The sequence below is a fragment of the Gopherus flavomarginatus genome, chromosome 22 (genome assembly GCF_025201925.1).
Source record: "Gopherus flavomarginatus isolate rGopFla2 chromosome 22, rGopFla2.mat.asm, whole genome shotgun sequence".
Lineage (NCBI taxonomy): Eukaryota > Metazoa > Chordata > Testudines > Testudinidae > Gopherus > Gopherus flavomarginatus.
In genome coordinates this window covers 12,775,010-12,801,560 of record NC_066638.1, presented here as the reverse complement: position 1 = coordinate 12,801,560, position 26,551 = coordinate 12,775,010, and the positions used below count along the sequence as shown (strand labels likewise).

At 43.3% G+C, this 26,551-nt stretch overlaps 1 protein-coding gene and 1 long non-coding RNA gene across 12 annotated transcripts in view; both read left to right on the top strand.

Annotated features, from left to right (window-relative positions):
- LOC127039109 (lethal(3)malignant brain tumor-like protein 4) overlaps nt 1-26,551 on the top strand; it is a 101,236-nt gene that overhangs the window by 14,824 nt on the left and 59,861 nt on the right. For 6 of the 11 annotated variants that reach the window (XR_007770876.1, XR_007770875.1, XR_007770879.1 and 3 more), the window contains exon 2: nt 24,461-24,623. The exons of 1 other annotated variant lie outside the window; for it this stretch is intronic. Coding sequence is in view for 2 of the 10 variants with exons in the window: in XM_050932308.1 (XP_050788265.1) it covers nt 24,461-24,623 (163 nt within the window). In the remaining 8 variants the exon portion in view is untranslated. Of the gene's footprint in view, nt 1-6,627; nt 6,698-13,677; nt 13,888-21,430; nt 21,783-24,460; nt 24,624-26,551 lie in introns of those variants that run through there. 4 more of the 11 variants (XM_050932309.1, XM_050932310.1, XM_050932312.1 and 1 more) reach the window with 4 other exon arrangements.
- On the top strand, nt 18,906-20,650 carry LOC127039162 (uncharacterized). Its single transcript, XR_007770908.1, has 3 exons — nt 18,906-19,057; nt 19,727-19,876; nt 20,569-20,650. It is a non-coding gene; the product is annotated as an uncharacterized LOC127039162 (long non-coding RNA).

The window sequence follows — 26,551 nt, the reverse complement described above, 5'->3', positions numbered from 1 at the left end:
TGCTAGTGCCCCCTGCAGCCAGCGGTGGCTCCAGGCATCAGTGCTCCAAGTGTGTGCCTGGGGTAGCAAGCCACGGGGAGCGTCCTGCCGGTCCCTGTGAGAGTGGCAGTCAGGTAGCCTTCGGTGGCTTGCCTGCGGGAGGTCTGCTGGTCCCATGGATTCGGTGGCAATTTGGCGGTGGGTATGCCGAAGGCGCAGCACCGGTGGACCTCCAGCAGGCATGCCGCTGAATCTGCAGCACCAGTGGACCTCCCGCAGGCATGCTGCCGAAGGCAGCCTGCCTGCCATGCTTGGGGAGGCAAAAAAGCTAGAGCCGCCCCTGCCTGCAGCCTGTGATCCCCACAGATTTTATGTCTATACTTGAATGAGAGCCCTCTGAGGTCCTTCTGGGAGCTTGCTTTGTGGTTCAATAGGTAACACTCTGATCTGTCAGGACCAAACCAATACTGAAGGCAGTGTTAGGGGTGGTATGCTGCTGGACGTATTTAGACTGAAATCGAAATCCAAAGTCCTGACCACTTTTGGCCATCTCACTAGAAGTGTAGGTTTCAGCCCAAGGCCCTGGTCTAATTCCAGCTCAGGATAATAACATTTTGCCAAACTCAACACCCCCTTGTGCTTTCAAATATAATATCACGTACCTAATCTCCTGCAGCGTTAACCATCTGCTGTATCCCATCCCAGAAGGGACCTCATGTCAATGGTGAGTAAAGTCATCCCGATGTACCCCTCATACACACCGCAGGAGTTGTGTAAGGTTTAATTAGCTAATGCATGCAAGGTGCTTTCAAATATTCAGGTGGAAAGTGCTACAAAAGTGAAAACTCTTGCATTAGTTGTAGTAACTCTTTTCTGCAAAAGTAAGAGAGTGATTTTGAATTCAGCCTTAACCTTCACAGCAGCAGACACATGACACTTGCTTGGCATTACAGCAAGAATTTCAAATAAGGGTCTTTACGGGACACACCTTCCCACGTAATTCTAGTGAAGCACCACAATCATCTCTCGCAGCATATCTGTGTGGCTTCATTGTTGTCACTTTAGCAGTTCACGTGGGTGGCAGGGACAGAACTCAACTTTTGCACCTCAGACCTTTGTCACTTGACAGAGAATCTCTATTGGCCACCTTGTGGCAGGTTCTCGGGCCATTCAGATTCCTGCAGGGATGGGCTAGCCAATTCATTACAATATAATATGATTTTGCAATTGTTAGCAGATGGTTGAGAATGTGACTCTATTAATCTGTTCCTCAGACTGGGACCTCCACTGGTACAAGTATAGCTGAGCACCATGAGGTTTATGTAAATTAGAGGGTTAATCTCTTCTCCAAGTAACATTGACAAACAGAAGGAAAAAAAATACATCACAAGATCAAAAGAATCAACTAAAAAGTCTGTTTCTTCATGACTATTTACTCTTATAATCGAGCAGGAGCTGTATAAATAATAGTAACAGCCAGCTTTAAAATGGACCTTTCCACCCAGTTGCATGTCTAAAAATAGCTTGAGTTTAGGACTGGGGCAGCTGTGTTCACAGGAAGTGAAAGTTAAAAGCCAGTTGCAGCCAGAGAGAGCATGAATTAGAGTCACCGCAGGGGGCAGTTTCCGTAATTAAATGACTCAGGACAGACTGGTGGCGCACAGGCAAAAAGGGACCTGAAACTTGTTAATAAGTGTGTGTGAAGCTAGTGCTGGTAAAAGAGGCCAGCATGACAGCCCCGGAGATTGATGTCCTCCGTCTATCCACAGAACAGGACAGCTGGAGCCATGATGTTACAGAGTTCTTCCCACCTTACCTTGCCAGTGCATCTCACGCCTGGAGGGACATCCATTAGGGGTGATAGGTAATTTAGACTCCATGACCCATTCAGTCCTTGGCCCCTTTGTTGAGTCTGCCAATTAATGACAAATATGTTGGTATCATGATGAAGACATCAGTCCCCTGGGAACTAGACTTGAGCGCCCAAAAATTATTTTCACACACTGTATTTCACAGAGCCACTATCGGATGGTAATAATTTCCAGTCACAAATGATTTGGGCTGGATTTGAACCAACTAGAGACAAAATCCCATTGCAGATCCCACGAGCCGTTCAGTCCCCCATAAACTCTTTACAGGTTTTGTTCTAAATAATAAGTTACACTAATGATGATACAGCAAGTAAGCATTGAAAGTGTTCTAACAGCATGCACATTGGTGGTTCTGAAGGAGAGAGAGCACTGCTGGGCTTGCAGCCCCCAAGCATGGGTTTGCAAGTAGAGACATCAGGCCTGATTCTCATTTTACTTTGGCAGTGTAAAGGGGCCTGGAAGGAGTGTAAATGTAATTTCTGAAATGGCATTGCTAGAGCAGTGGAAAGGGTCCTAGTGTCAACAAGAAGCAGGCCCAACACCTTCCAAGCTCTGCGAGCTGGAGCCAGAATCAGGTAGGGTTTGATCCAGCCAAGTGTCTCCTTTGAAATGCTGAGCACACTCAGCTCCCAGTTCAGGCAATGGAAATTAAGGGCATTCAGCACTTCCCAAGATTAGGCCCCGAGAGGAGGTAAATATGGAATCTCATACTGTGACTTTTACAGTCGCTTTTTGCTATCAGAATTCCGTCCAGAGTTGCAATCTCAACAAAATTCCACAGAATAAGTGGCTACAATGTGTCCTGTTCGTCCCTGTGTGACTTCTTCCTTTTCATTGTGCCATTTACAAAGAGAAGAATAGGGCAAACTTGGAAAAAGGTAGTTACATGACAAGCAAATGCTTTTGCAGTTTCCTTTCTATTGATGATTGTAGGTCCCCGTTACTAGGAAGAGCCGCTGGATGCTCCCTTGGTGTGATTTTCACAGAGCGAAATGTCCATTCCCTGACAGGAAGCTCCTTTAATGTGTCTCCAGGTGGGCACCCAAAACTGGAAGTCATTTATGAAAATCTTGCCCCTTCATTTTTAACCTGAACATTTAGTTCTAAATAAAAACAAGCCACTTTTTACTGAAATTAAAAGAAAAACTTTTATCTTTGAATGACTAAAAATACATAATCTGTTTGAATAGTTTTTTGTCATTTTTTCCTTAATAAAAGCCTATTTTGGGGCTCTAAATTACCTGATTATTATTATTTATTTGCATTACAATAATAACCAGAATCCCCAGTAAAGTGTGGGTCCCATTACTGGTTTACAGTAGCACTGGATCAGGGCCCTAGCGTACTAGGTGCTGTACAAAAGTACAATAAAGGAGAGTCCAAGGCCCGAAAGAGCTCAGTCTTAAAGTGGGCCTACTTCTGATTGCCTTTAACTAGCATTACTCCTGGAAATCTGAGGCACTGGACGATTGCGAAACCAGTATGAGTTAAATTTCAAGCCTAGCTCTTTAATTTAAAGTAATCTAAAATTTAGAGAGCCCTAATTTCATGAATCAGAAGGTTGTGCATTTGGTTTATACTGTACCTGCCACATCCCACTCAGAAAACAATATTTACTCACTTTCCCCCACCTAGGAGCTGATCCTGCAATCTGAGCCATACATGAGAACCCCTGCACCTGTGGAGAGCCCCACTGGTTTCCATGGATCTACCCATATGGATCAGCTTGCAGGACTGGGGTCAAAATTAGGTCCTGATGCTGCAAACACCTAGGCCCAGATTTTGAAGGGATTGCTTAACCGAGTGAAGCAGCGCCTGACCCATGGACGACCCACCTCCTAGTGGAATTTTCAGCCCTGAGTTAGGTGGCTCTGGAGTGTGCAACCGTTATGTGCTTAAGAAAGGGATTTTCAGAAACTGGCCAGCTAAGCAGGAGCTGCCTAAGAGAGCCGGGGGTGAAATGCAAAGGAGAGGGGCTTAGATGCCAAAGCAGCTGACCTGACCAGAGGTACAAGGTGGGTGAGGTATTATCTTTTATCAGACGAACTTCTGTTGGTGAGACTGAGTGATGAGCTTTCGAGCTTACCCAGAGCTCTGTGGGGCTCGAGAGCGTGTCTCTCACCAACAGAAATTGGTCCAATAAAAGATATTCCCTCCCCTACCTTGTCTCTGTAATCTCCTGGAACCTACATGGCTACAACACTGCATGTCTAGACCAGAGGGAGGCAATTCCTGCTGAGGTGCCACAGCTGCAAATCCTTTCCTGGAGTGAGGCACCTAAAACAGGCCAGCTGCTCAGGTAGCCCAGGCCCCAGCAGCCAGAACTGCCTCACTCTTTCTAGACAACTTGCTCACGCTTGCCCTGCATTTCCCTGCACCCCCATGTTGCCTGTCACCTGTTGGTGGCCTGCCTCTGACTGTCCTGATGTGGGAGCTGGCAGGGAACAGGCGTTAGGTGTGCTCTGACATGCTAAGGGGATCAAGCCCCACTGGTGAGATATGCAACCCCCCAAGGGGCGCTCTAGCTTTTATGCCACTCCAAGTATGGCAGGCAGACTGCCTTCAGCGGCATGCCTGCGGGAGGTCCACCGGTCCCCAGGCTTCGGCATACCAGCTGCCGAATTGCTGCCGAATCCGCAGGACTGGCAGACCTCCCGCAGGCAAGCCTGAAGGCTGCCTGTCTGCCACCCTCACAGGGACCGGCAGGGCGCCCCTCGCGGCTTGCTGCCCCAGGCACACACATGGAGCACTGGTGCCTGGAGCCGCTGCTGCATCCCCCACCTTGGCTTTGAGGTCTCTGAGGTTTCAAGTGGGACTAGGGCTCAACCTGTGTGGGATGGCGTCAGCACTTAGCTGGCTGTGCAAATACTGACCAGCACTTGGACAGCTATGGTGTTGGTCGGCAGCTGACCAGTGGCTTTGAAGATGTCAGTGGTGCCTAAATGATGGCCTTAGGCAGGCCCCTAAAGAGGCAGATAGGTGCCTTTCAAGATCTGGGGCTTGCACGTGCTTAAAGAATCAGGCTCTTGGAATGAAATCATGGCAGGAGATGAGGTGAGAGATGATGTTGGTATCTCATGCTAGTGATGAAGAATGTGTTTCAAATGAGCCATTTCAAATCTCACTTATTTTACTGAAATCCCATTCCATTCAAATTGTCTCAGTGTGAGGCCTTCTTGTGCTTTTCTCTGTCTTACCAATGCAGAAAATTGAAAATAGTGTCATTAAAATAATAATTTTTATTGTTTCAAAATTCAAATACAAATGAAAGTTAAATCATTTTCAGGTAAGAAGACACTTCTAACAAAATGCAGAAAGGTAAAATATTTTACATTTAAAATTGTCAAGGTTTAACAATCTTTGTCACAAAATCCATTGGGGCTGGAAGTATCTATAAAAAAACAGCATTCCCCAAACCTACACTTGACAAATTAACATGTCCTAACATTCTCAACAATTCTGTCCTCCCAGATGGTGTAACTTGCAGGATCAGGACATAAACAATCCTGTCAAAACCATGTATGAAGTGTACAGACTAGGGGATTGGAGGGTGAATCCCTAGCTTTGCCCCTTGCTAATAAATCACTGCCTTGAGAATTGGTTTGATGTTTCCCTTTGTCAGTTCAGGAGGCCAAGAGAAGCCACTCTCTTTACAGAAAATGTCCTTGTGCATCTTTCTCCACTCTCCTAAATGTTCCCTACTTTTCCCTCCCCTTCAGATTCCCAGACACACTCTGTTTCTTTATCTATCTAAGATACTAGTGTAATGGGTTCCTGATAAACATCTGAGCACCTCATAATCTTTAATATATGTATCATCACAACACCCTTATGAGTTAGGAAAGCATCATTATGCCCATTGTACAGATGGGGAACTGAGGCACAAGAGAGGCTGAATGACTTCCCCATGCTCACATAGGAAGACTTTGGCACAGCAGAGATTTGAACTTTGATCTCTCAAGTTCTATGCTAGTGCCCAGACCATGGACCAGCCTCAGCCCCCATGCACTTCCCTCTTCTATCACCCCCAATATCTGTCTCCTCTTCCTGCCCCCCAAGACCTCTTACACTGCTCCTGAGTGGCCCTCCTCTGTCCTGCCCCCCATTTTTCCCATTCTTCAGCTCTCATTTCCTTCCCCCTCTTGCTCTCCTTCACATCCTTAGGGACACCCCTTCCCTCCGCCCTGTGCCCCCTTGCTACAGCCCAATATCTCGATCCCAGTCTGTCCCCCTCCATCTCTCACATCCTTCCCTTTTCTCTCTCCATCCTGTCCACATATCCTGTCCCCTCTGAAACACCCCCCCGATCCCGCCCTCTCTGTCCCCACTCCCGCCCTCTGCCCCCTTGCCCCCTCACTCTGACCCCCCCACCTGCCCACTCTGAAACACCCTCCATCCTGCTCCTGGGTCCCCTCTGAAACACTCCCCATCCCACCCTCTCGGTCCCCCCTCCCACCCTCTGCCCCCTTGCCCCCTCACTCTGACCCCCCCTCACTCTGAAAAACCCTCCATCCTGCTCCTGGGTCCCCCCCATCCTGCCCCCTCTGAAACACCTCCCCCATCCCGCCCTCTCAGTCCCCCCCATCCTGCCCCCTCTGAAACACCCCTCTGATCCCCCTTCCTGCCTTCTGCCCCCCCTTGCCCCCTCACTCTGACCCCCCCACCCTGTCCCCTCTGAAACACCCCCCTGACCCTGCCCTCTACCTCCCCTTGCCCCCTCCCTCTGACCCACCCCCCGCAGCTCTCCCCGCCGGAGCAGCGGCCGCGCATGCGCGTTGGCCGCTCCCGGGCCACTCCAATAACAAACTGTCCTGAGGAGAGTTAAAGAGCCGCGAAGGAGGGGGGCGGTGAGTGGGGCGCCGTGTGCGGGGGGTCCCAGCCCCATTCCCCCTGGCCTGGAGGGGTCCTGCCCCCCCCGGGAGGGGCTCCGCCATGGCCCCCCAAGTTGGGGAACGGAGGCGACGGGCGGTTGCCCTATATCCCCCTCCAGTGACTCGGAAATGTCCCGGATCCCGGGGGTGTGTTGGGGGGGTCCCAGTGAGGGGGGGGCTGCCTTATTCCCTTGCCTGGCGGGGGCGTGGGGCGGACCCCCCCGGAGGACTGTAGGGGGGGGCTGCCCCGTTTAGCTCTCCCCAGGTTGGAGTGAAGGGCTTTAGGGGAGTCCCAGGGAGATAGTTCTGCACCCCCTGGCCGGGGGGGTCTTAGGCTCGATGGGAAGTGACTGCAGTTTGCCATCAGCTCTTTGGAGAGGGGTACAAGGGATAACAGCCGGGGGGGGGGGCACAGGGAATGTCCTCTTGCTGGGTGGGGGCAGGAGGACCCTCCCTCCTCTCCTATGTAACTTATGTGTTTCCTGATCCTGCCACATTACAGGGTGGATGCCGAGGCAGGAGCAGGAGGCTGCTCCCTTAGCGTCCACACAGCAAAGCCCCCTCTGTTCAGTACCTGCCTATGCCTCCCCAGCATGCTCCGGTGCTTGGCCTCAGTTCCCTTCCTTCTCCATTCACGCTGTCCCTACCTTCACTTCATGTCTGGCTGGCAGAGGACCCTGTTCATCCGAGAGGCACTGATATACCATAGTGTCAAGGATCTTTTGATGATAGTCCCCCCCATACTCTGGGGGAAAGTCTTCTAATCTCTCTGAGCTGGAAGTCGTGTTTCACTTTGATGTTATTTTAACACTGCCAATTGGATGGTTGAAAGCATATTTTAAAATATAGTGAAGTATTTACTATACAATCTGTCTCTTTTTAATACTCTTGAAATCCCTGGACAGGAATACCTTCAGAGCCAAGTGGAAATTATTCTATTGACTGCATTGTTGCTAGCACAGCTCATTATTATTATTATTTATTATGAGGCTATAGTTGTCATTGCTACTGTTGCCACAAACATTATGTATTTTTTAAGATATCTTAGTTTGTACAGAACCCAGTATATAAAACAATTTGAAAAAACTTTACAAAGTAAAATAATAACGGACAGACATTTTTGAGATTTAGGTAAGACAAAAAAAAGTTTTCACTTGAGATGGAGATTTGATGTGTGGGAGAAATGTTATAAGGTTCTTCTAGAAGCAGAATCTTTAGAGGAAAAGGGTTTTTTTTGAACCAGCAATATCTTGATTTTATTAAAGGAATGGATGCTAGTGGCAGATGAGTGGAGGGATATATTTATTAATTCAGAAATATTGATTATAGCTCTTGATGAGGATCATCCTAGTATAGGGTTAAGTATTATTATAGGACAATCTGTGTGATGTTTGGTACTGGGAGGAATGGGATTACATTTTTAATCTGCAAATGTTTAGTGTAATTTATTCAACCACTGACAGGACTAGCAAAAAAAAAATTTGATATGTAGTTAGGATTAAGGGATAAAGAGCTCTGAGCTTTTGTGCTGAATTGCACAAGGTCTCTTCTCTACAGCCAGCTTCCTGAGTGTTTTAATATGTAGTAAGACAGAAGTATAAAGGAGGACAAAACTTGTGCCTGATATTTCAAACACTACTGTGTCTGGTGTTTGCTACTGTGAATAGTCTCATTAATGGCCCACTTGTGCCCACTATAACACTGTGGGTCCAATTTTGACATAACATTGACCTTACCTTTCTCTGCAGGTATACCCATTAAAATTGAATAATCTTGGAATAAGATATAATTCAGCATGAGTATTGATGTCGAACTGAGCTCTATTCTATGTTTAGAGTTGCTTAATAGAACTCCAGTTTATATATTTGACAGACTGTGCAAATTGATTCCCATTTGTTTTAGTCAGAATTAATTTATTTTGCTTTCTTATATTATTTTTAGTGCAAGTAAATGGCAATGATGAATTTTAATATGATGAATGTGACAGAGGTGTGTTTTGCAGTCAGTTACTGTCTCGGCCAAACTTCTCATGACCTCAGGCTATATCTTTATTGCCTCAAGCATGGTATTTAACGGTCTATACTAATATGTAAACGATAGCACATTTTTTGGTTTACTTGCTTCTTGAGGAGTTGGTAGGGACTCAGACTGGAGGCATATTATTGCAATAGACATTTTGTATCGAGTCTAGATTTCTAATGCTTGCTATTGTTTTTTGTTGTGGTCTAAGTTCCCCTGTTTTCTCCCTTCTGTCACACAACAAAGCTTTTCATCTGAACATCCTGAGGCTTGATGAGGTGTTGATCTTTGGGGAATGACTAATGAATTTAGGACCAAATCCTGATCAGTAAAGCAGAGCCTGTGTAAGCAGATAGCTTGACTGAGAGATGGAATCTGTTTGTTTGTCACTGGAGTGTAGGACCTGCCACTTGTTGCACATCCCATGTGGGGAATGGGTTTACTCTACTGGATCTGCAATAAATACAGATTCACTCAACCCACCTTTATCTCCACCACCACCAAATTCCAGTGCATCTTGCCTTTGACTGCCCCACCAATAATCTCCACCAGCTCATTGTGGATATGCAGGATTTTCTCTGCCTTTGGTAGAGTGACCAGATAGCAAGTATGTAAAATTGGGATGAGGGTAGGGGTAATAGGCACCTATATAAGAAAAAGGCCTGAATAGCAGGACTGTCACTATAAAATCGGGACATCTGAGCACCCTAGCCTTTGGGGACTTTCAAGTCTAAGACTGGGGTGCAAGATGCGATTCTCAGTGCCCAAATAACAGGGAAGAGATTTTGAAGTCCAGTCAAAGAAGAAACCAGAATTATTTGAAATCTTCATAGTTCTGCTGTTGAATAATGGAGATGAGCTGGGCTGAAAGATCTGATTATGTTGAGAAGAAAAGTTTGGTGATAATGGACTCCGAAATGCACATGGTGTTAATTTCAGCATTCAGATATAGTTCTTTAAATATTTTGATGGTAGACTGATAAAATTTCATGCTATTTTACTAACTATGCTCTGTATCTGAAGTATCTGTGCAAACAAGCTTTTCTTTTGTACTGTTGACAACGTTAGGATGATTTTTGATGGAGAGACTGGAATATTCCAAGACCCATATATTGGGTCATTTTTGAACCCCCCTATTTAAAATATTTTGATATTTCTATTTTAAACTCAAGGGAAGGGAAAGAGCAACTGTAATATATATGTGCCTGAAGTATTTACATATCAGAGTAAGATATGCTGTTTTGGAGGGAACAGTAGTGCTTCCCTAGTTCAGGTTGAGGATTTTCACTTGAAGTTAAAATCCCTGTGTTTCACAGTATAATATATTTAATTTCTAAATTTGACACAATTACTTCTGTGAGGACAGCTGAACTCTACAGCTCATTTACAGATAAAATACTTTCTTTCCTAAAATATTTCAAATGATTTTTTAAAAGTTTTGTAAGGCTTTTTTTTTTCCTGGTGTAGTCTGAATAATGGAGTACAACAGACCTTTCAAAGTATAATATATACTTATGATGCATAGGGTAATTTCCCTCCAAAACTATTTAAAATATAGTTTTTAAACACCTGTAATCATAATTTAATTTACAGTAAGAAATGATTACTTTGGCAATAGCTCAGGTCATTCTTAAGAGGTAATTCAACCAACTACCCTTTTTCTCCCCTTAATTTGTATGTTGCAGTTCTCTTAGTTGAAGTGAGAGAGTGGAGGGAGATGGACTGTACCCAGGTGTTAGGATTTCTCATTGGTAATTACTTGCTCAACCTTACACAAGCAGTTGACCCTAACTGTCACTGCTTTTAAAAGGTGTGTGCCACATGCCTAAGCTAGATTCCTGTAGTGAGGTTTGTTTAGAACAGTTGAACAGGAGTTGTGCAAGTTGGGTACCCCTCTTTTCAGTGGGATTTATTGTGTCTTTCTAAACATAGACAGTATCTCACTTTGACAGATTATATGACAGCCACCCCTATATCCCTGTTCTCTGAACTTGCCTCCTCACATTTCCATTCACACCTCCATGTCCTCCTTACACAGTTGCTTTTGCTCCTTTTCCCCATCCTTGCTTCCCATGGTGCCGCTTTCTGGTGTTGGTAGGAGCTGGGGGGTGAGTGGAGCTGTGGAAGGAAAGATGTGGAGGCTTCTGATATGTACTTCTAGCCTTAACTCCAGCATAATATAACTTTTTTTTAAAATCTGGGAATAATAAAGGAGGACTAGTACACTTCTCAGATTAAAAACTAATCCTATCAAGCCAGAAAAACAGACCAAATCCCATCAAACTGCATTTCCTTATCTTTCAAACAGCACGAGGCCCTCTCTGAGTTTGCCAGCACATTCATTTCATTGTATAACGCCGTTATATTTAAACGAGGTGCAGACTTCCATCTTTTCAGTATGTTGCCTTTGGCTATGAGGGAGCCTGTCAATAGGAACAGCTTCTACAATACCTGGAGAGGGCCTGATGCCACTGACCTTACTTGGTCAAAACTGCCATTGAGTAAAGATGAGAGGTTCGGGGATGGAATGTTATCCAAATCTAAGTCCTTGGGCTGTTTGGGATATCACAGATCAATACCATTTGAAGACTGGTTTATAGCTCTTAAAACACTTGTGGTTGTGTCCAAGTCCCCAGATACAGTGAGTGTTTGATTTTTGTTTTATAAATTGTACTTGATATGAGATCCAGAAAACATTAGTACTTGGTGTAGTAAGTTGGGCTCTATCTCTTTAGGTAGAAAAGTAAGTTGTATTATATAATATAATCATTCAGATCTGAATAGTGATAACTCTTACAAACTTAAAATAAAGACCTAATATTAGTTTTGCAGGATTGGAGACTGGGTATAGGGGATGCATTTACACATTTAATCAATAATATTCTATTGTTTTACAAGGTCCTGATCTAGCAAAACTTTTAAGCATGTGAGATGTCTGTGAGAAGTCAATAGGACTATTCATATCCTTAAAGTTGTTTATGTGCTTAAACGCTTTGCTGGATTGTGGCCTTGCATAATAGTATATTATCAACTAAATGTGCAGTTTCCAAATTGCAAATCTAATATGTTTTTTTTTAAACTTCTAATGGATGAAGGTGGATGGCAAACACTGTGCTGTGTAATGTATAAGAATGTTCATATTCTCTGAAAAAGTGCTTTCCTGGTGTTTTACTTATTTTAATCAGTAAAGTGAAGTGATCAGCCAAGGAGCAGAATCATTCTGTAGGAGGGCGTCATTTTTGTTGTAACTTTTTCCTGATATAGTAACACTTGAGCTTTTGCTGCTTTCTAGTATATTTAATATGGAGAAGACATTTTGATGTTGTATTGTTTTTGCTATGTAGGGCTAGTTTCCTGGATCTTGGAATTTTGTTATACCACCCCCAGATTTTACTTTAATTACTTCAAATTTTAGTATTGTTGAGCAGAATCCTAGACAGTTTTACTATATTCCATCATTAACCAGTTTAGTAAGTAGCTACCAGATTTTTTAAATTGCATTTTGCAATTTTTATTAGGCTACTGGTAGATAGAATATGGGTGCTCCGATTAGTTTTGCTAGTGATTTCAAGGTCAGGTGAATTTTAATATACACACGTGCAGACTGGTGATTAAAAATGTTTGTATTGGTTTGTGCTTATTTTGGCCAATTCTGTAAACACTTTTATATTTTTAAGGTTCTTGTACATATTTGACCTGAAGGTGAATTATTCTAGCCCTGAAAAGAGCAATTATTAATGTCTGCGTAGTATACATTAAAAAACAATTCTTCCAAAACTGAACAGTGAGAAGCTGTATTATTCTCCTTAACCTCTCACCTTGTAGGTGATCAGTCAAACAGGTGCATTCTGACCTCTTTTTTCTCATGTTACCAAAAGGTTATTTGAGGAGAACCAAATGCAGCTTTACAATTCCTTTAACCTTTCTATTTGGGAACCCATATCCAGCTATTGTCTTAAACTTCAAGAGAAATTTTTAAGGACAACAAAATATTATGGAGAATGACATTTTCCTTTGGTAGGAAGGGTTCACTAATTATTTTTCATTATTCACTTTAATTTTCTGAACTTGTAATGGAAGTATTTCATAGCGACATTCCTGCTTTGTGTCTCAGGTAAACTTAAACACATTACTTTACATTTTAGTTTCCCCTTGGAAGAACCATTATGATGCTTTTTTCAGAATTGTGACTCTTTCAATGATGTCACCAGATTGATGTAATTCAGAACCCATAATTTTATTGTTTATCTTTGGGTCATTAGGTCTCAAATGAAAATAATTCAAATCAAAACTGGTAGAGAAATGGCTATACCTTCTCGTGGTAAATTTATTCATTTGGGAACAATGCAGATTAAAGCATCCAGATGATGGATGTTTCAGGTAAATGTTTTTACAGGAAATTCTGAAAAACCTGTTTCCAGATGTGTCTCTTGTCAGGTTCATGCTATGTTGGCTTAAACTCGTAAAATGTGTGTACTTTTTTTGTGTACAAGTCGCCCCTTTGATCGCTGACAGTAGAGAGGCTGGGACTGGATGAGCTAAGTAACCTGAATTCCCAACTTTCCCCTCTTCATGCACATTGGTGAGTCAAGGTTGTATTGCCACTGCTTGTACTGTACTTGTTCATTGACTATCTAGAGGAGGACTGTCAGCGAGCATTAAAAAAAAATCACCAAAATCTTCAAGATAGGGGATTAGAGGGGAGGAAAAAGCCCCAGCAGGACAATAGTTTAATGCAAGCCACAAAAATAAGTTAATGTATTGTGTGGTGCAATTATCACTTGGAATAATTGAACACAAACTATTAACTTTGTGGACACACAAGTAGGTTTTGTACCTCCTTTTGCTTCCATTCTCCTCTTCTGGGAATAGACTGAAATATTTTTTTCAGCATAGCACTGAATGCCTCATTGAGTTTCTGTAATGAAAAAAGACAGGAAATAGACTGCTTTCAAGTTAACTTCAAGATGTTATACAATGTGAAGAGAAGCGTAGCAAAGCAAGTATGATCGCACGCTGAAGGAAACTTAACTGGAGGAGACTTGAAGAACTGAATGGAAAAACTGAATGGAAAACCTGTGAATCGGGGGGAACATGTGAATTGAAGCACTGACCCTTGGAATTGCATTTGCTGCACCTGACTTGATGTATGATTTCTTTTCACTACGTTTCCTACTGAAACTTTGCTGTAACGTACAGTGGCTGGTGGTTGGAGGATGGGGGGTGTGAGTATGAGAGAGGGACAGAATTTCTTAAACTACATAAATGCTGGTCTAGTAATTGTGTTATATTGGATCTTTGCTTCTGTCAGATGGCGTATGTGAATATTTGACCCGTGACTTTTAAGAGAAAGACGTTCTGTAGACTCTGGTGCTAGTCTGGATTTACTGCAGGAGTAAGGATTGGGTTTAGAAGTGTACCCATATAGTATTGCTGCCTTATCTTGTACATTAATAAGGGTTGGATAGACTCTAGTGCTATTTTTATCTATCTCCCAACATCATGACAGAACACCACACAGATATAATGAATTTATCCTCACAACATCTATGGGAGATAAGCATTTTACACATGAACAACTGAAGCACCAAGAATTAAAGTGGCTTGCCCATCAGGAGTCTATGGCAGCACTGGGAAAAGACCTTGCATCTCCTGAATCTCAGCTCATTGTCTGAACCAAAAGGGCATCCTCCCTTTCCTACACCAGCCTTCTCTAGTCTTTCAGTCTAATAGCATTTGGATTGCTTTTGTAGTCATAACTTAACTCTTTTCTCTCACCTACTGTGAACACATGTACGTACTAAGAACGGGAGAAGCAAATAGAAAGCATAATGAATGAAGGCGGTTAGCATTTTGTTTGAGTATGTTCCATGATGTGTTTTCTAGGTTGAGACAGAGGACAGTATGAGCAACTGTATCTTATTGATGTACTAAGTGCCTGCTGTGGCTTCTTGTAATTTATATTGAAATTATGGTGCAACTCTAGTTCCACTGCTGGTTTTGATCATCCATTGTGTTTTGGCTAGACTGACAGGATGCCAGTGGTAAACTGGCTTTCTTGTTAAGAGAACTAGTTGAGCCTTGCAAAATATTACTTGCCCAGAGTGAGTAATTGTTTTTGATGGACAAGTAAAGTATTGTCAGTTGTTGTCATCGTAGTAAAGGGCAGGCAAACAATTGTGTGTCTGGTTGATACATTTTCAGGGCAGTTTTTTGAGGTTAGATTAGTTGTATCCTAGGAAAAGGCCCGAGTCTCTTCATTTCTGGTTATAATCAGCAGAGAAATAGTCATTTACAGGCATTATGCGCTAGATATTTGTTAAATACACCTAAATAAGTGAGGTAATATGGAGCTTTGAAACAATCACTCATGCAAGGCAAAGACGCTTACAGAACTTTTGTTTGTTTGTTAGTAGATTTATTCTACTGAATGAAATGTCCAGCTCTGATAGGTTCCCAGTTCTGTTTCTGGGCAAAAAGGAAATTTATAATTCCAGTCATTCTCAGAACAGCAGAAAATCAGGTGGTTTTCTTGACTCCCAGGTATTTTTCAGTTGGGATTCTGCTTCTCCTTGTGTAAAGGCATAGTCAGAAGGGTTGAAAGCTTGAAATTGTTACTTGATTTTTAGAAGTCTTTGGTGTTAATTCAGCTCTGTGTTGCTGCAGTTTTACATTGCTGTAGCTACATTGAACTCCCTGCGTAGTAGGGATTCAGGCTGATTGCATGTGAAGTAGAACTCTTCTTGAAAGCAGGTCCTTTCCCTGGAAGTCTAATAATATTTAGATCTTTTGTATTGTTTTATATTTTGAAAGCTATTTACAAATATAACTAACCCTAACAGTTTTGCTGGAGATGTCTGTATTATTTATCTGTACTTTACAAATAGAGTGAGACAGATGTTAATGGCCACATTTTCAATATGGGTGTGTAAAATTAGTCACCTAACCCCAAATTCAGACACCTAAATAAAAGGTGACTGATTTTCATGGGTGATAAGCACCCACAACTGCCATTTCTGAAGACAATGGAAGCTGTGGGTGCTCAGCACCTCTGAAGATTCAAGCTGTCTGTCCTAAGTGTGATTTGCCACAAGGTAATTTGGTGCCAGAGACAAGATTAAAACTGTGGCTTTCCTGGCTCCCACTTTCTGTGCATCTATCCCCTGCCTTTGAAAAGCAAAGTGTGCTATGAACTATGTCCAAACCTGATCTATGATGAATTAATAGTAAATTATTCTCTCTCCCAGGATGCTTGCATCATTTATGAATCAGAATTTGCTGTTTAGAGCTGAAATTTCCATTCTAGTTTTGCCATATTTTAAATTACAGTTACAGGACATCCAGCCTTCTGGCACAGTAATGTGTTTTGGGTCTTTCTGAAAGTTAAAAGAAGAACAATCAGATACAGGGGCAAAAGGGAAAAGTTCTTGCATGACTAAAGCTTTTTCTAATGTTTCAAGCTGGTTTCTGTCATCTCTTTTAATTGAACATTTTGTTTCCCTTTCTTGGTTTTATTGTAATGTAGATTTTACTGGTGGTAGATTATAAAATGAGTATTATAAGAAAAGTAATTTATTTCTTATAATATTTTTCTAGTTTTTTTAATTACATTTATGAAAGATAGAGGTGAAAAAGACCTATTTTAGCTAGTCCTGTTCTGGCCAGCACGAGCTTATTCCATACATTGTGTTTTCTAATGCTTTGGTTGGTCTGGTTTTAAATAACGCTCATAGTTTAAACCAGAGGTTCTCAACCGGGGTATGTGTATCCCTGGAGGTACACAGATGTCTTCTCGGGGGTATGTCAACTCATCTTGTGGGCCTAGTACAACAAACTCTAGAGCCCTGCAGCAGGTCTGGGATCTTTTGAATCCCACAGGACCCACTGCCATAACAGTGGCAGAGGGATAAAAATTCAACAAACAACATGGGAGCAGATATTGCAGGTGGGGCGGGAGTGGGATTTTGAAAATAGTACTCCCAAGCCACAAAGAGTGGCTTGCCACCTTTACTTCTGTGCTGCTTGCTGGTGGTGCCACTGCCTTCTGAGCTGGGCTGCCAGAGAGTTTTTAAGTGAGGTGAAACTTGGGATATGCAAGACAAATCAGACTCCTGAAAGGGGTACAGTAGTCTGGAAATGTTGAGAAACACTGTTTTAAACTAACGTCTTCCAAGCTGTTCTATCTGAGTGGCCTCAAAGTCTTCTGCTCCAGTGAGACCTCTGCAAATGTTCTTACTGACTCGGGACCCAATCCTGCTCAGTGCCAAGTGCTTTCTGCTAATTCCTCCATGTCCCATTGAGTGCAGTGGGAATTGAGAGTACTCTGTACCTTGCAGCACTGGGCCCCTTGCGAGTGTGGTGGGAAACAGTGCTGAGCATTTGCCTAGTGCTTCTTGTGCCCAAAGATCTGTACAAATGTTCATTAATCCTCTGATGAGATAGGTCTGTATTATTAACTCTTGTTTTACAAGGGGACAAGCTCAAGCACGAAAGGGTGAAGGTGACACAGTGAGAACCCAGGGATTCAGTCCTCCATCTCTTGTTCCACCTATTTATTAGGAACCACTCTTTCCAGTACTGCGATAATACTACTCTGGTGCCATCAGTAAGAACGCATCAAATGTAAACTCTGATCTGGTTGGGCTTGAGGATATTTTGCTGAAGTTAAAGATCCTTTAAAATAGAAGATGAATTGGACGAATGACAAATCCTGTGGTACATTGTATCTTTGCAGGACATGGCACCAAATTGTAGACTACAAATAGGCTATTACAGCTTTACAAGTCTGTATCAAAATATTAATGTATTGGGTTGGAACTGGATGAAGACGACTTAGATGAAGGATGACCTGAGTAACTGTACCAATGTGTCTTGGTAAAAGAGTGTAATGCTATCATGTGATCTCTGTTTTGACGTAGTGGAATCAGGGTCGGTTCTATGTTTTTTGCCATCCCAAGCACGGCAGTCAGGCGGCCTTCAGTGGTGGTTCTGCAGGTGATCTCCCGGTCCTGCGCCTTTGGCGTACCTGCCGCTGAATTGCCGCAGAAGCCGTGGGACCAGCGGACCTCCTGCAGAAATGCCGCTGAAGGCTGCCTGACTGCCACCCTCACGGCGAACAGCACGCCCCCCGCACCCCCGGCTTGCCGCCCCAGGCATGCACTTGCTGCGCTGGTGCCTGGAGCCGCCCTGAGTGGAATCTTTGTTTGCTCATCCATTAGCTAGTGGTACTAAGAGCCTGATGGTAAGATTCTGTATCTCCTGTTGAAGTCAGTGGGACCTGATGTTCTTGAGCACCTTCAAGAATTGGGCCATAAATATAGCTAACAGATTCCCAATTTCATCAGCCTGACTCATCATGATCACAGTATATGGTGCTTGTATCTCTGCCAGTCTCTTGGGGTGAAAAAGCAATTGTCCTTGTTTGATTTTTAAATTTAAAAACGTAGAGAAAATAAACCTGCCCCAAGGGAAATAATCAGATTATGATGCCTACTAGTTGACAGCAGTGGACTTAGTTTTGTTCAGAGGTGCCTGGAAGTACTGTTTGCAAATGTCCATCCCACAAATGAGTTAATCAAGTTAAACATACAACACTCCCTAAGCTGCTTGAATTGGAGATACATGATTGCTTGGACAGTGGGACTTGTCCTACCTCAGAGGTGAGCTTTTGACCTCCAGTAAAATGAAGTTCTGCCTTGGAACATGCTGATGATCTGATGTGTAAGAGACTTTGGCATCAAGTGGTGGTATGATTTCCCCACTGCAGTTGAAGCCTGTTTCTGCAGGACAAGGATTAAATTGAATTTGTCACTGGTATGGCCTATTTTTACTAAGGTAACGTAGGTTATGTGGTCAGAAAGGAAAAATAATAAAACTTCCAGTTCAAGAATGAGAAGTGAATTTCCTTTTTTTAAGCAGCCAGGTTTTTTCAGTATTCATATTATTCAAATTGTATATGCTAGGCAATGAAGTACAATTTATTGATGATTGATTATTGCATGTAAAATGCTATATTTGTATTATTGTTGCTGCCATCAGCTACACTTAGTCCACATAGCAATATAGCTTTTAGTTGATTCTCCTGCTGGATACTTATACTTAACTTTTATATGGCTGCAGAGCAGTCTTAGGATACGTCTATACTACTCGCTGGATCGGTGGGTAGTGTTCTGTGTATTGGGGATCAATTTATCGCATCTCGTCTGGACGCGATAAATTGATCTGCTTATCGACGCCCATACTCCACCTCGGCAGGAGGAGTAAGCAGAGTCGATGGGGGAACCGTGGCAGTCGACTCGCCGCCATGAGGACAGCCAGGTAAGTCAAACTAAGATACTTCGACTTCAGCTACGCAAATAGCGTAGCTGAAGTTGCATATTTTAGTTTGAACCCCCCCTCCCCACACACACACACACTAGTGTAGCCCAGGCCTTAGAGTTTAAACACTGTAGGAGGTGAGTACCAATAATACTACAATCTGCCAGTGCTGCTAAGATGATATTGCTCTTTAAAGTTGTTTAACGCACCCCAGTGCCACAGCAATGTTGGGGTATCTGCGCATGTGTGTGTTGGTGTTGACAGGCCCAAATCCTAGTCCCATTTAAAATCAATGGCAAAGCTCCCATGGACTTGAGAGAGACCATGGTTTTGCCCATAACCTGTAAAATGGACAATATTTATGCAAACCCAATTGAGTGTCACAGCTTTCTGTTTTGTAATTTTGTCCTGAAACTGCAAATTTTTTCACCTCCACTCCACTTTTTTTTTTTTTAAATAAGTGCCTTGGGGAAATTGCAAGTTGACATCTTTTTCCATCTTTTGAAAGCCATTAACTATTTGAAGCATAAGCAGCTTCACTCTTAAAATCCTTTATGAAAGGTAAGTGACAGGCCTGTTGATTCTGTGCCTCTCTTTTGTTTTTTTTACAACCCCCCCCCCCCCCCCCCGTTTTCTTTCTTAAATATTAAAAAACAAACAAACCCAAAGGCTAAGCTGAAAGATGGAACAGAGTGTCTCGGAGAGACAACCCACCATCACCCTGACTGCAGACTTCGATGTAATGGGTGCCTTAGACTGGAAAGACGGCATTGCTACCTTGCCAGGTAGCAACATACAAGAAAGAAACCAAGGAACAGGGTAAAGAAATGATCGCGCCTTTAGTAACGCACTGAAGTTAGCACATGTTCTTTTCTTTGGTTAAAAAAAAAGACTTGCTTTAAAATAATTATCCCCTGTCAGCTGCTACTGTGACAAAACAGAGTTGGAGTCACCAAACAAGTAGTGAATTCCTAGTGAGATTTCTGGTAGCTTGTTGATTTTTTCCCCCCCCTCTTGACTCTTGTTCAGTTAATTTCGAGTGTGTAAATATAACTGCAAGGAGGTATTTAAGAACCTTCATTCATTGCTGCTCAGACATTTAAGGCCTGAACTTGCCATTTCTCCGCTGTGTGGGTACATCTTATTCAGGCAAGAAATCCTGTTAAATTCAGCCCATAATGAACAAAGGCTTTTCTCACAAGTGAATATTTGTAGAACTGTGCCCATTGGTTGCTTTAGTGTGTCTGTGATTATTTTCTCAGCTATTGTCTATCTACACTTTTCTTATTGGTAGTGGCTATAGTGTAACTTACGTAAATCGCAGCTGAGATTTTAGAGGAGGTTGCTCACAAATATGGTAGACAGAAAATGACCCCATCAGTTGATTGTGTTTTCCAAGTTACCTGACAGACTTATTTCAGTTGTACTTTTAAAATTAAATATTCAGGCCACATTTTCATTGAGTTTTTGGATGTCTAATGTGATACCCCGAGCCTATTTTTTTTTTAAAGGTGCTGAACATTTACAGCTTCAACTGAAGTGAATTGGAGTGGTGGGAACTCAGAGCCTCTGAAAATCAGGCTCAACACATCTCAAATTAGGTATCCATTCCAAAATCAGTGGCCTAACTGGAAAACATTGGTCTTTTTCTTTCACTTTTCCCCTTCCCCTTTTCTTTGAAAAATCTGCAACTCGGTCCTTCAAAGCTTACTTCAGTCCATGAAGCAAATTCTTCCATGCTGTATCTCCACAGAAGTAAAAAGAATAAGTGCATGCATGACCCTGTGTGTCTGAAGTGTTTTGATCAACATATGGGACCTGAAATCAATGGGAATTATACTAACATAAAACCTGAGTAATACAGAATCAAGTTCATGGAGTTCCTAGGAGTCCTGCGGTTTTGTTCAAACTGCAGTTTGGATAATTACTTTCTAATGGCTAACTTGGCTCCTGTATTCCCCTGTACTTTCATTTGGAGACATTTTTCTTCACTTCCTAAAAGAAAACCTCTTGAGAAACATTGCTGTGTTCTCTTAAATAGCAGTTCTATTCCTCCCCAGAGATGGCTGCATTTTGATTCTGGAATAACAGTGTATGTAGTGTCTACAAAGCATGATGGGATTTATTCAGAACAATGTAAATACAGGATTATCAAATACAAAGATGAGGCCACAGTGACTGAGTGTGGTACAAATGTCCAGGTTGTTCATTATTAACTAGCCTCGCGGGTGTGCCTGTCAGTAGTATGATCCAATAACGGGGTTTGGTTTTGTTTTCACTGTCCAGTTCCCTTTTATTTTTTGCCTTTTTTTTTTTCTCCTTCATGTATGTCAGAATTCTTGCATGTGGAGAGGAAAACAGCGCAGTTACGTTTTTTGTAATTTCTACTTCTTTTGTCTCTTATTAAGGAGAATGTTTTTAAAAAATTTCATGTGACTTTAGAGTTAGTGAATATGCTTTACTGGCAGCTCTGCAGATTGAAATCCTCCATTTTACTAGAGAGCAGGTACAGTGCAGGCAGTAGCAGAATCAGCCACTCCATATGCTGATGTGCCTTGTCCTTGATCAGAAGGAACCTCGAGGAGTCAGAGTAGAGTTCAACCCCATGGTTCATTCAGTATTCAGAGACTTCTAGCAAACAAACTAGTTGTGGTGGTGGTTTTTCTGATACGAGTGCTTGTCCGCTGGAAAATGAACTGAGCCTCAGCAACGCATGTGCTCTCAGGTGAGCCATCAGCTGGTAACAACCTTCTGTCACTACTGGCTTGGGCTGGATTCAAGTTGATGATTTTATATCTAAAAGACTCTATATATCTCATTATCCTCAAGAAACTAGTCCCTTAATAGAAGACTGCTTTAATATCCTTGCTTCCTTCAGTAGTTAGCTCTGCTGCTTAATGGGACATCAGAGCTCTAGTGAGGCTTCCCATTCTGACCGTCTGTTCACAGTACCGATCTGTTACTATTATATGCGTTTCTGAGGAACCCTCAACCTGTCATATCTTCCATCCATTCCACTACTGTGCTTCCACCGTGTCAAGAAGGAGGCAGTGCTCTCATTAAACCGATGTAAAGACTCCTATAGAAAAGCCCATCAGAATCCCATGTATATAATTACCATTTGTTTGGGGTGGATTATCTTTGCTCTCAGTTAAATAAAAATAATACTCTTGGTTACTTTGGGATTCAGGGGCAGAAATATGTTTCTTCTGGTGCAGCATCTTTGAAGCTGTGATGAATACAAGCTGCAGCTCAAATGAGTGGGGAGAGGGTTTTGGGGAGAGCTTTTGTAAGCTATGGGTGGAATTGAGTTAGCGATGTCATGAACAATAAGGGTGAAGGAGAGGAGGAAGATGATGCTTCCGCCAGTGGGCCTAAGAGGTCAGGGCTAGTGCTTTTGTGAACCTGGTTTGGTGTGGTGGAGATTGGTTATGATTTTTAAGGTGTTTTATGCAACCTATGTGCTAGTGCAGGGATCGGCAACCTTTGGCACGCGACCCGCCAGAGTAAGCACCCTGGCGGGCCGGGCCTGCTTGTTTGCCTGCCACATCTGCAGGTTCAGCCAATCGTGGCTCCCACTGGCCACGGTTCCCCGCTCCAGGCCACTGGGGGCTGCGGGAAGCAGCACGGGACGAGGGAGTCGCGATTGGCCGAACCTGCGGACGCGACAGCTAAGCAAACTGGCCCGGCCTGCCATGGGGCTTACCCTGGGCGGGCCACGGGCCAAAGGTTGCCGATCTCTGTGCTAATGTGAATGAAAACTCTGCCACAGAGTCTGCTAGCATGAGTGACCTCTGGTAGTTTATTTCTCTTGTTGTTGGGTAGCCATCTTCATACTGCAGAGGATACTGAGATCGAGGGGCTGGCAGTTAGTTTTTGTTGTACAATTAATTCCAAGATCATAAGAAAGTCCTTCTTCCTTGTGGTGATCTTTGCATACACCCACTTGTAGACTGTGCTTACTGGCGCTGTGCAGGAACCTGCTAGAAGAGCAGTGTCTGCTCGGACCAAGCAAGCACCCCACTAGCAACGCAGATATTTGAAGCCCAGGTTGTAAGAATCTATGCGGTTCCCAGCTGCCTCAGCTCTTTCCTTTTCCATGGCTAGCTGTGGGTATAGACACTTTTGCTCTGTGTCTGGAAGGATTTTCTTGTTTGTTCTCTTTTTACCCAAATCTCCTGATAGCTTGTTACAGTTATTGATCGTGTAGATAGTTTAGACAGATTTTAATCAGTGATACAGTTTGGATTTCCAGAATGACTCAATTTTGGTTCTGGGTTTGTATCCAATCCAGAGTTTACAGGCCCAGAGAGATGGTGTTTAAGTACCGTAGTATATGTTGTTTTCTTCCAGCTTCTGGGATTTATAAGCCCATACCTGCTGTTATCTGTTCCTCAGGGGGAGCTGATCCCTGGACTGTTGTTCTGCATGCCGGATCTTTATACCTTGAGCTTGAAAAGACAGTCTCCAGTCTGTCCTGAGGAGGGGGCCCTGTGAGCTAGACTCTCTGATTTTTCCTATTTGTTAGACTTCTACAAGTAGGATTTTGCAGAGACCACCTTGAAGAAAGAAGTTACCACCTAGTAACTGTAGTTCTTCATAAATGTTGCCTCCGTATATTCCCACATTCCTCCCATCTTCCTGTGAAGTTCATTTGCCATTGGACTCTTGAGTTTAGTTGAAGGAACTAATGGGATTGAGAACTGCATGGCCCCTTATAACTCTAACTCCAAATACTTAGTGCTGTGAAGGACCATGTGTGCAATCCCTGCTGATGCTGCATTTATGGAAGGTTCCCAAAGCTCAAAGACATGGTAGGGGAGTGGAAGAGGGGAAGGCGGGAGTTTGGTTGTATGTGAGGAAGAGGCAGCTCATCCTACAGGTGTGTGTGGTACTCTCCAAGAACTGCAGTTACTGGTAAATAACCTCTTTCTTAACAGTCCCTACTTGCTAGAAGATTTTTAGGTGGGTTGCTGCTGTTGTCTATTTATTCATCATAGGCTAATCCTGAAAACTCAGAACAGGGATTTTGGCTAAGTTGCTGATCTCTTTCAGAGGGCAGACAAATCGCTCCATTTGTTTCCTAGAAATGCTGTAGGTTTGAATTAGATAAAGGGAAAAAATCTGAAGCACACAAGAATAAACTTAGCTTTTCTGTATTAACACTGAAGCAGATCAATAGCTTTTTTTATGAGACCACCACTGAACAGGCATTTCCTGGTAAAACAGGATTTTTTTGTGACACGATGTTGTATGGAAAGCAGTTTCTCTTGCCAATGGTGCTTTTTGTCCTAGCTCTTACATATTGAATCTCATGCACTATCATTCGTCCTTTGAAGCCTGTCTGCTGCTGTTCAGTTTGCTTGTCTGCTTTAGCCGCTTTCTTTCTTTTGTTACCTGCAGTTCCATTTAAGTGAGTTTGGAACATTAGAAATCATTACTGAAGCAGAAGCCGTAAAAACTCTCTTGGCTCCAGCAATAAATGCCAGCATAGCCGGCCTTAACCTTGGTGCTTCCACTCTGGCTGCTACCAACACCACTGCTGCCTCTGGTGCTGATTCTGCAGGTGAGCTTTGTGCACTGCCAAGGGACCAAATACACAGCTTGATAGGACGCTGGAACCCCATGTTTTAAGAAGTGCTTCCTGTAGCAATACAGTGCTTGCTTGCATGAGCTGTGTGGTGGTGGTTATTGTAGTGAATTACTGTATGTTTTTGAATATATATACCTATTTTGAATGAATTTAGTTCCCATATAATCATAATACTATTTAGTGCTTATCTAGCATCCTTCATCTGAAGATCTCAAAGCACTTTATAAAGGAGGGAAAGACACTGGGCTAGATCTTTGTCAAGCACCCACTCAAAGCATGGCTCAGTTGCAAAAGCCACCAAGAGTTCGTTCTTGCAGATGGGGATCACGGGAGTGCCTGGTGATTCCTTTGCCCTGGACACACACCTGATGTTGGGTTGGAGCAGGAGTAGATATCATAACATTGTACCAGCCAGGAATTCCCTGTGCAGTTGGAATCCTCAGGTAGCCAGCTGAGCTGGCTTTGTGTTTGCTTGTGCTAATTCTGTCTTGGAAAGCAGGGCCAGGATCTTGCCCATTATCTGTGCAGGATACTCACTCTGGAAACATATGCCTCTAGCATGAATCATGTGGAAACAACCCTTAGCTCTAAGAATTTTGGATCCCTGAGGCTACAATAATCCAACTCCAGGGAACTGCCCTAGTGAGCAAAAAGTACCTCAGGCACCAGGAACATTTCAGGCAGTTCCTTTCAGACCTGCTCCTCCCCCAGGAGCTGCTGCCCAGCAATTCCAACCAATGCAGCTGCCGTAGCTCTTTTGGGTCTAGGCTTGTGTCTTGTCCTCAGCCCCAGGTGGTGTACATTGAACTTGCTAAGTCCAGTAGTGGATCTTCCTTCGGCTCTTATTGTGTAGAGGCAGTTTGAGACTTGGTCACCACATTGAGTTGCTTCCTGGTCATGCCTTGGGAGGCTGAAGGCTGAGGATTAGGGCTCCTGGCACAAAGTCCTGTGGCAGGCCCTGCATCACAGGATCGTGTGTAAAATGTGTCCCAGCTTGGTGTTTTGGAGCCCCTGGTGTATCAGCCTCCCTTGGTGCTAGGGAGCAGCTTTTGCACTAGCACCTTGGAGCAGTTCAGGGCATGTCACTGCCTTGGAGCACATAGGAGCAGCGTGGTTTGCAAGACATACTGTCTGCAGCACTGCAGGGAAACTCTGACATGTTCTTCTACCAGCACTTCTGGTAGCAAAATGCCTGGTAAGCTCAGGAGAGATGGAAGACCATACATTCAGATATACTCATCCTGGCTTTATTGGGGGTGCATCTCCTCCCTGTCAGAGAGACTAGTAGGTGTTTTTCCATCAGGCTAAGAATCTGGCCTTGGATGATGACTCAGCACTAGGACAGCCTTGCTCCGCTTTAACCCAAGAACACTCCCCCTGACAGTGGGTCTTTCTACAGAGAGAGTTCTACAGGCACAGCCTTCTATATAAGTGTTTTTCCTTACCTGCCTTCCCCATGTCTTGAATCAGCAAGTCCTCAAGGGCAGATGGAAAGGGCTTAGGATGTAGTTAGTACAAATGGACTGTCTCTGCTGAACTCCAACGAAATCCATCCGGCATCTGTATTGGCCTATCTGAGGCATCAAATATAAACCATATTTTTCGGTCTTCCAGCAGGATATTACAAGCCTTGGTGAGCCTTGGTGAGTGAGCCTTAGCATCTGAGGCCACGTTTTAGCAAACTGTGTCAAAACAGTCAATTGTGAGCCCAAAATATGCAGCTATCCTTATGTTAGGTATAGTAGATTGCACCCAGCCCACATGCATGCCCCAGTGCATAATTTGTGCACAAAATTAGTTGGTTATAGATGAACAAAATGTGAATTACTTTGATGCTAAGTTTTGGAAATATGGACTTTGTGTTTTATAATGTGATATTAGATCAGGATTTAATTTACATT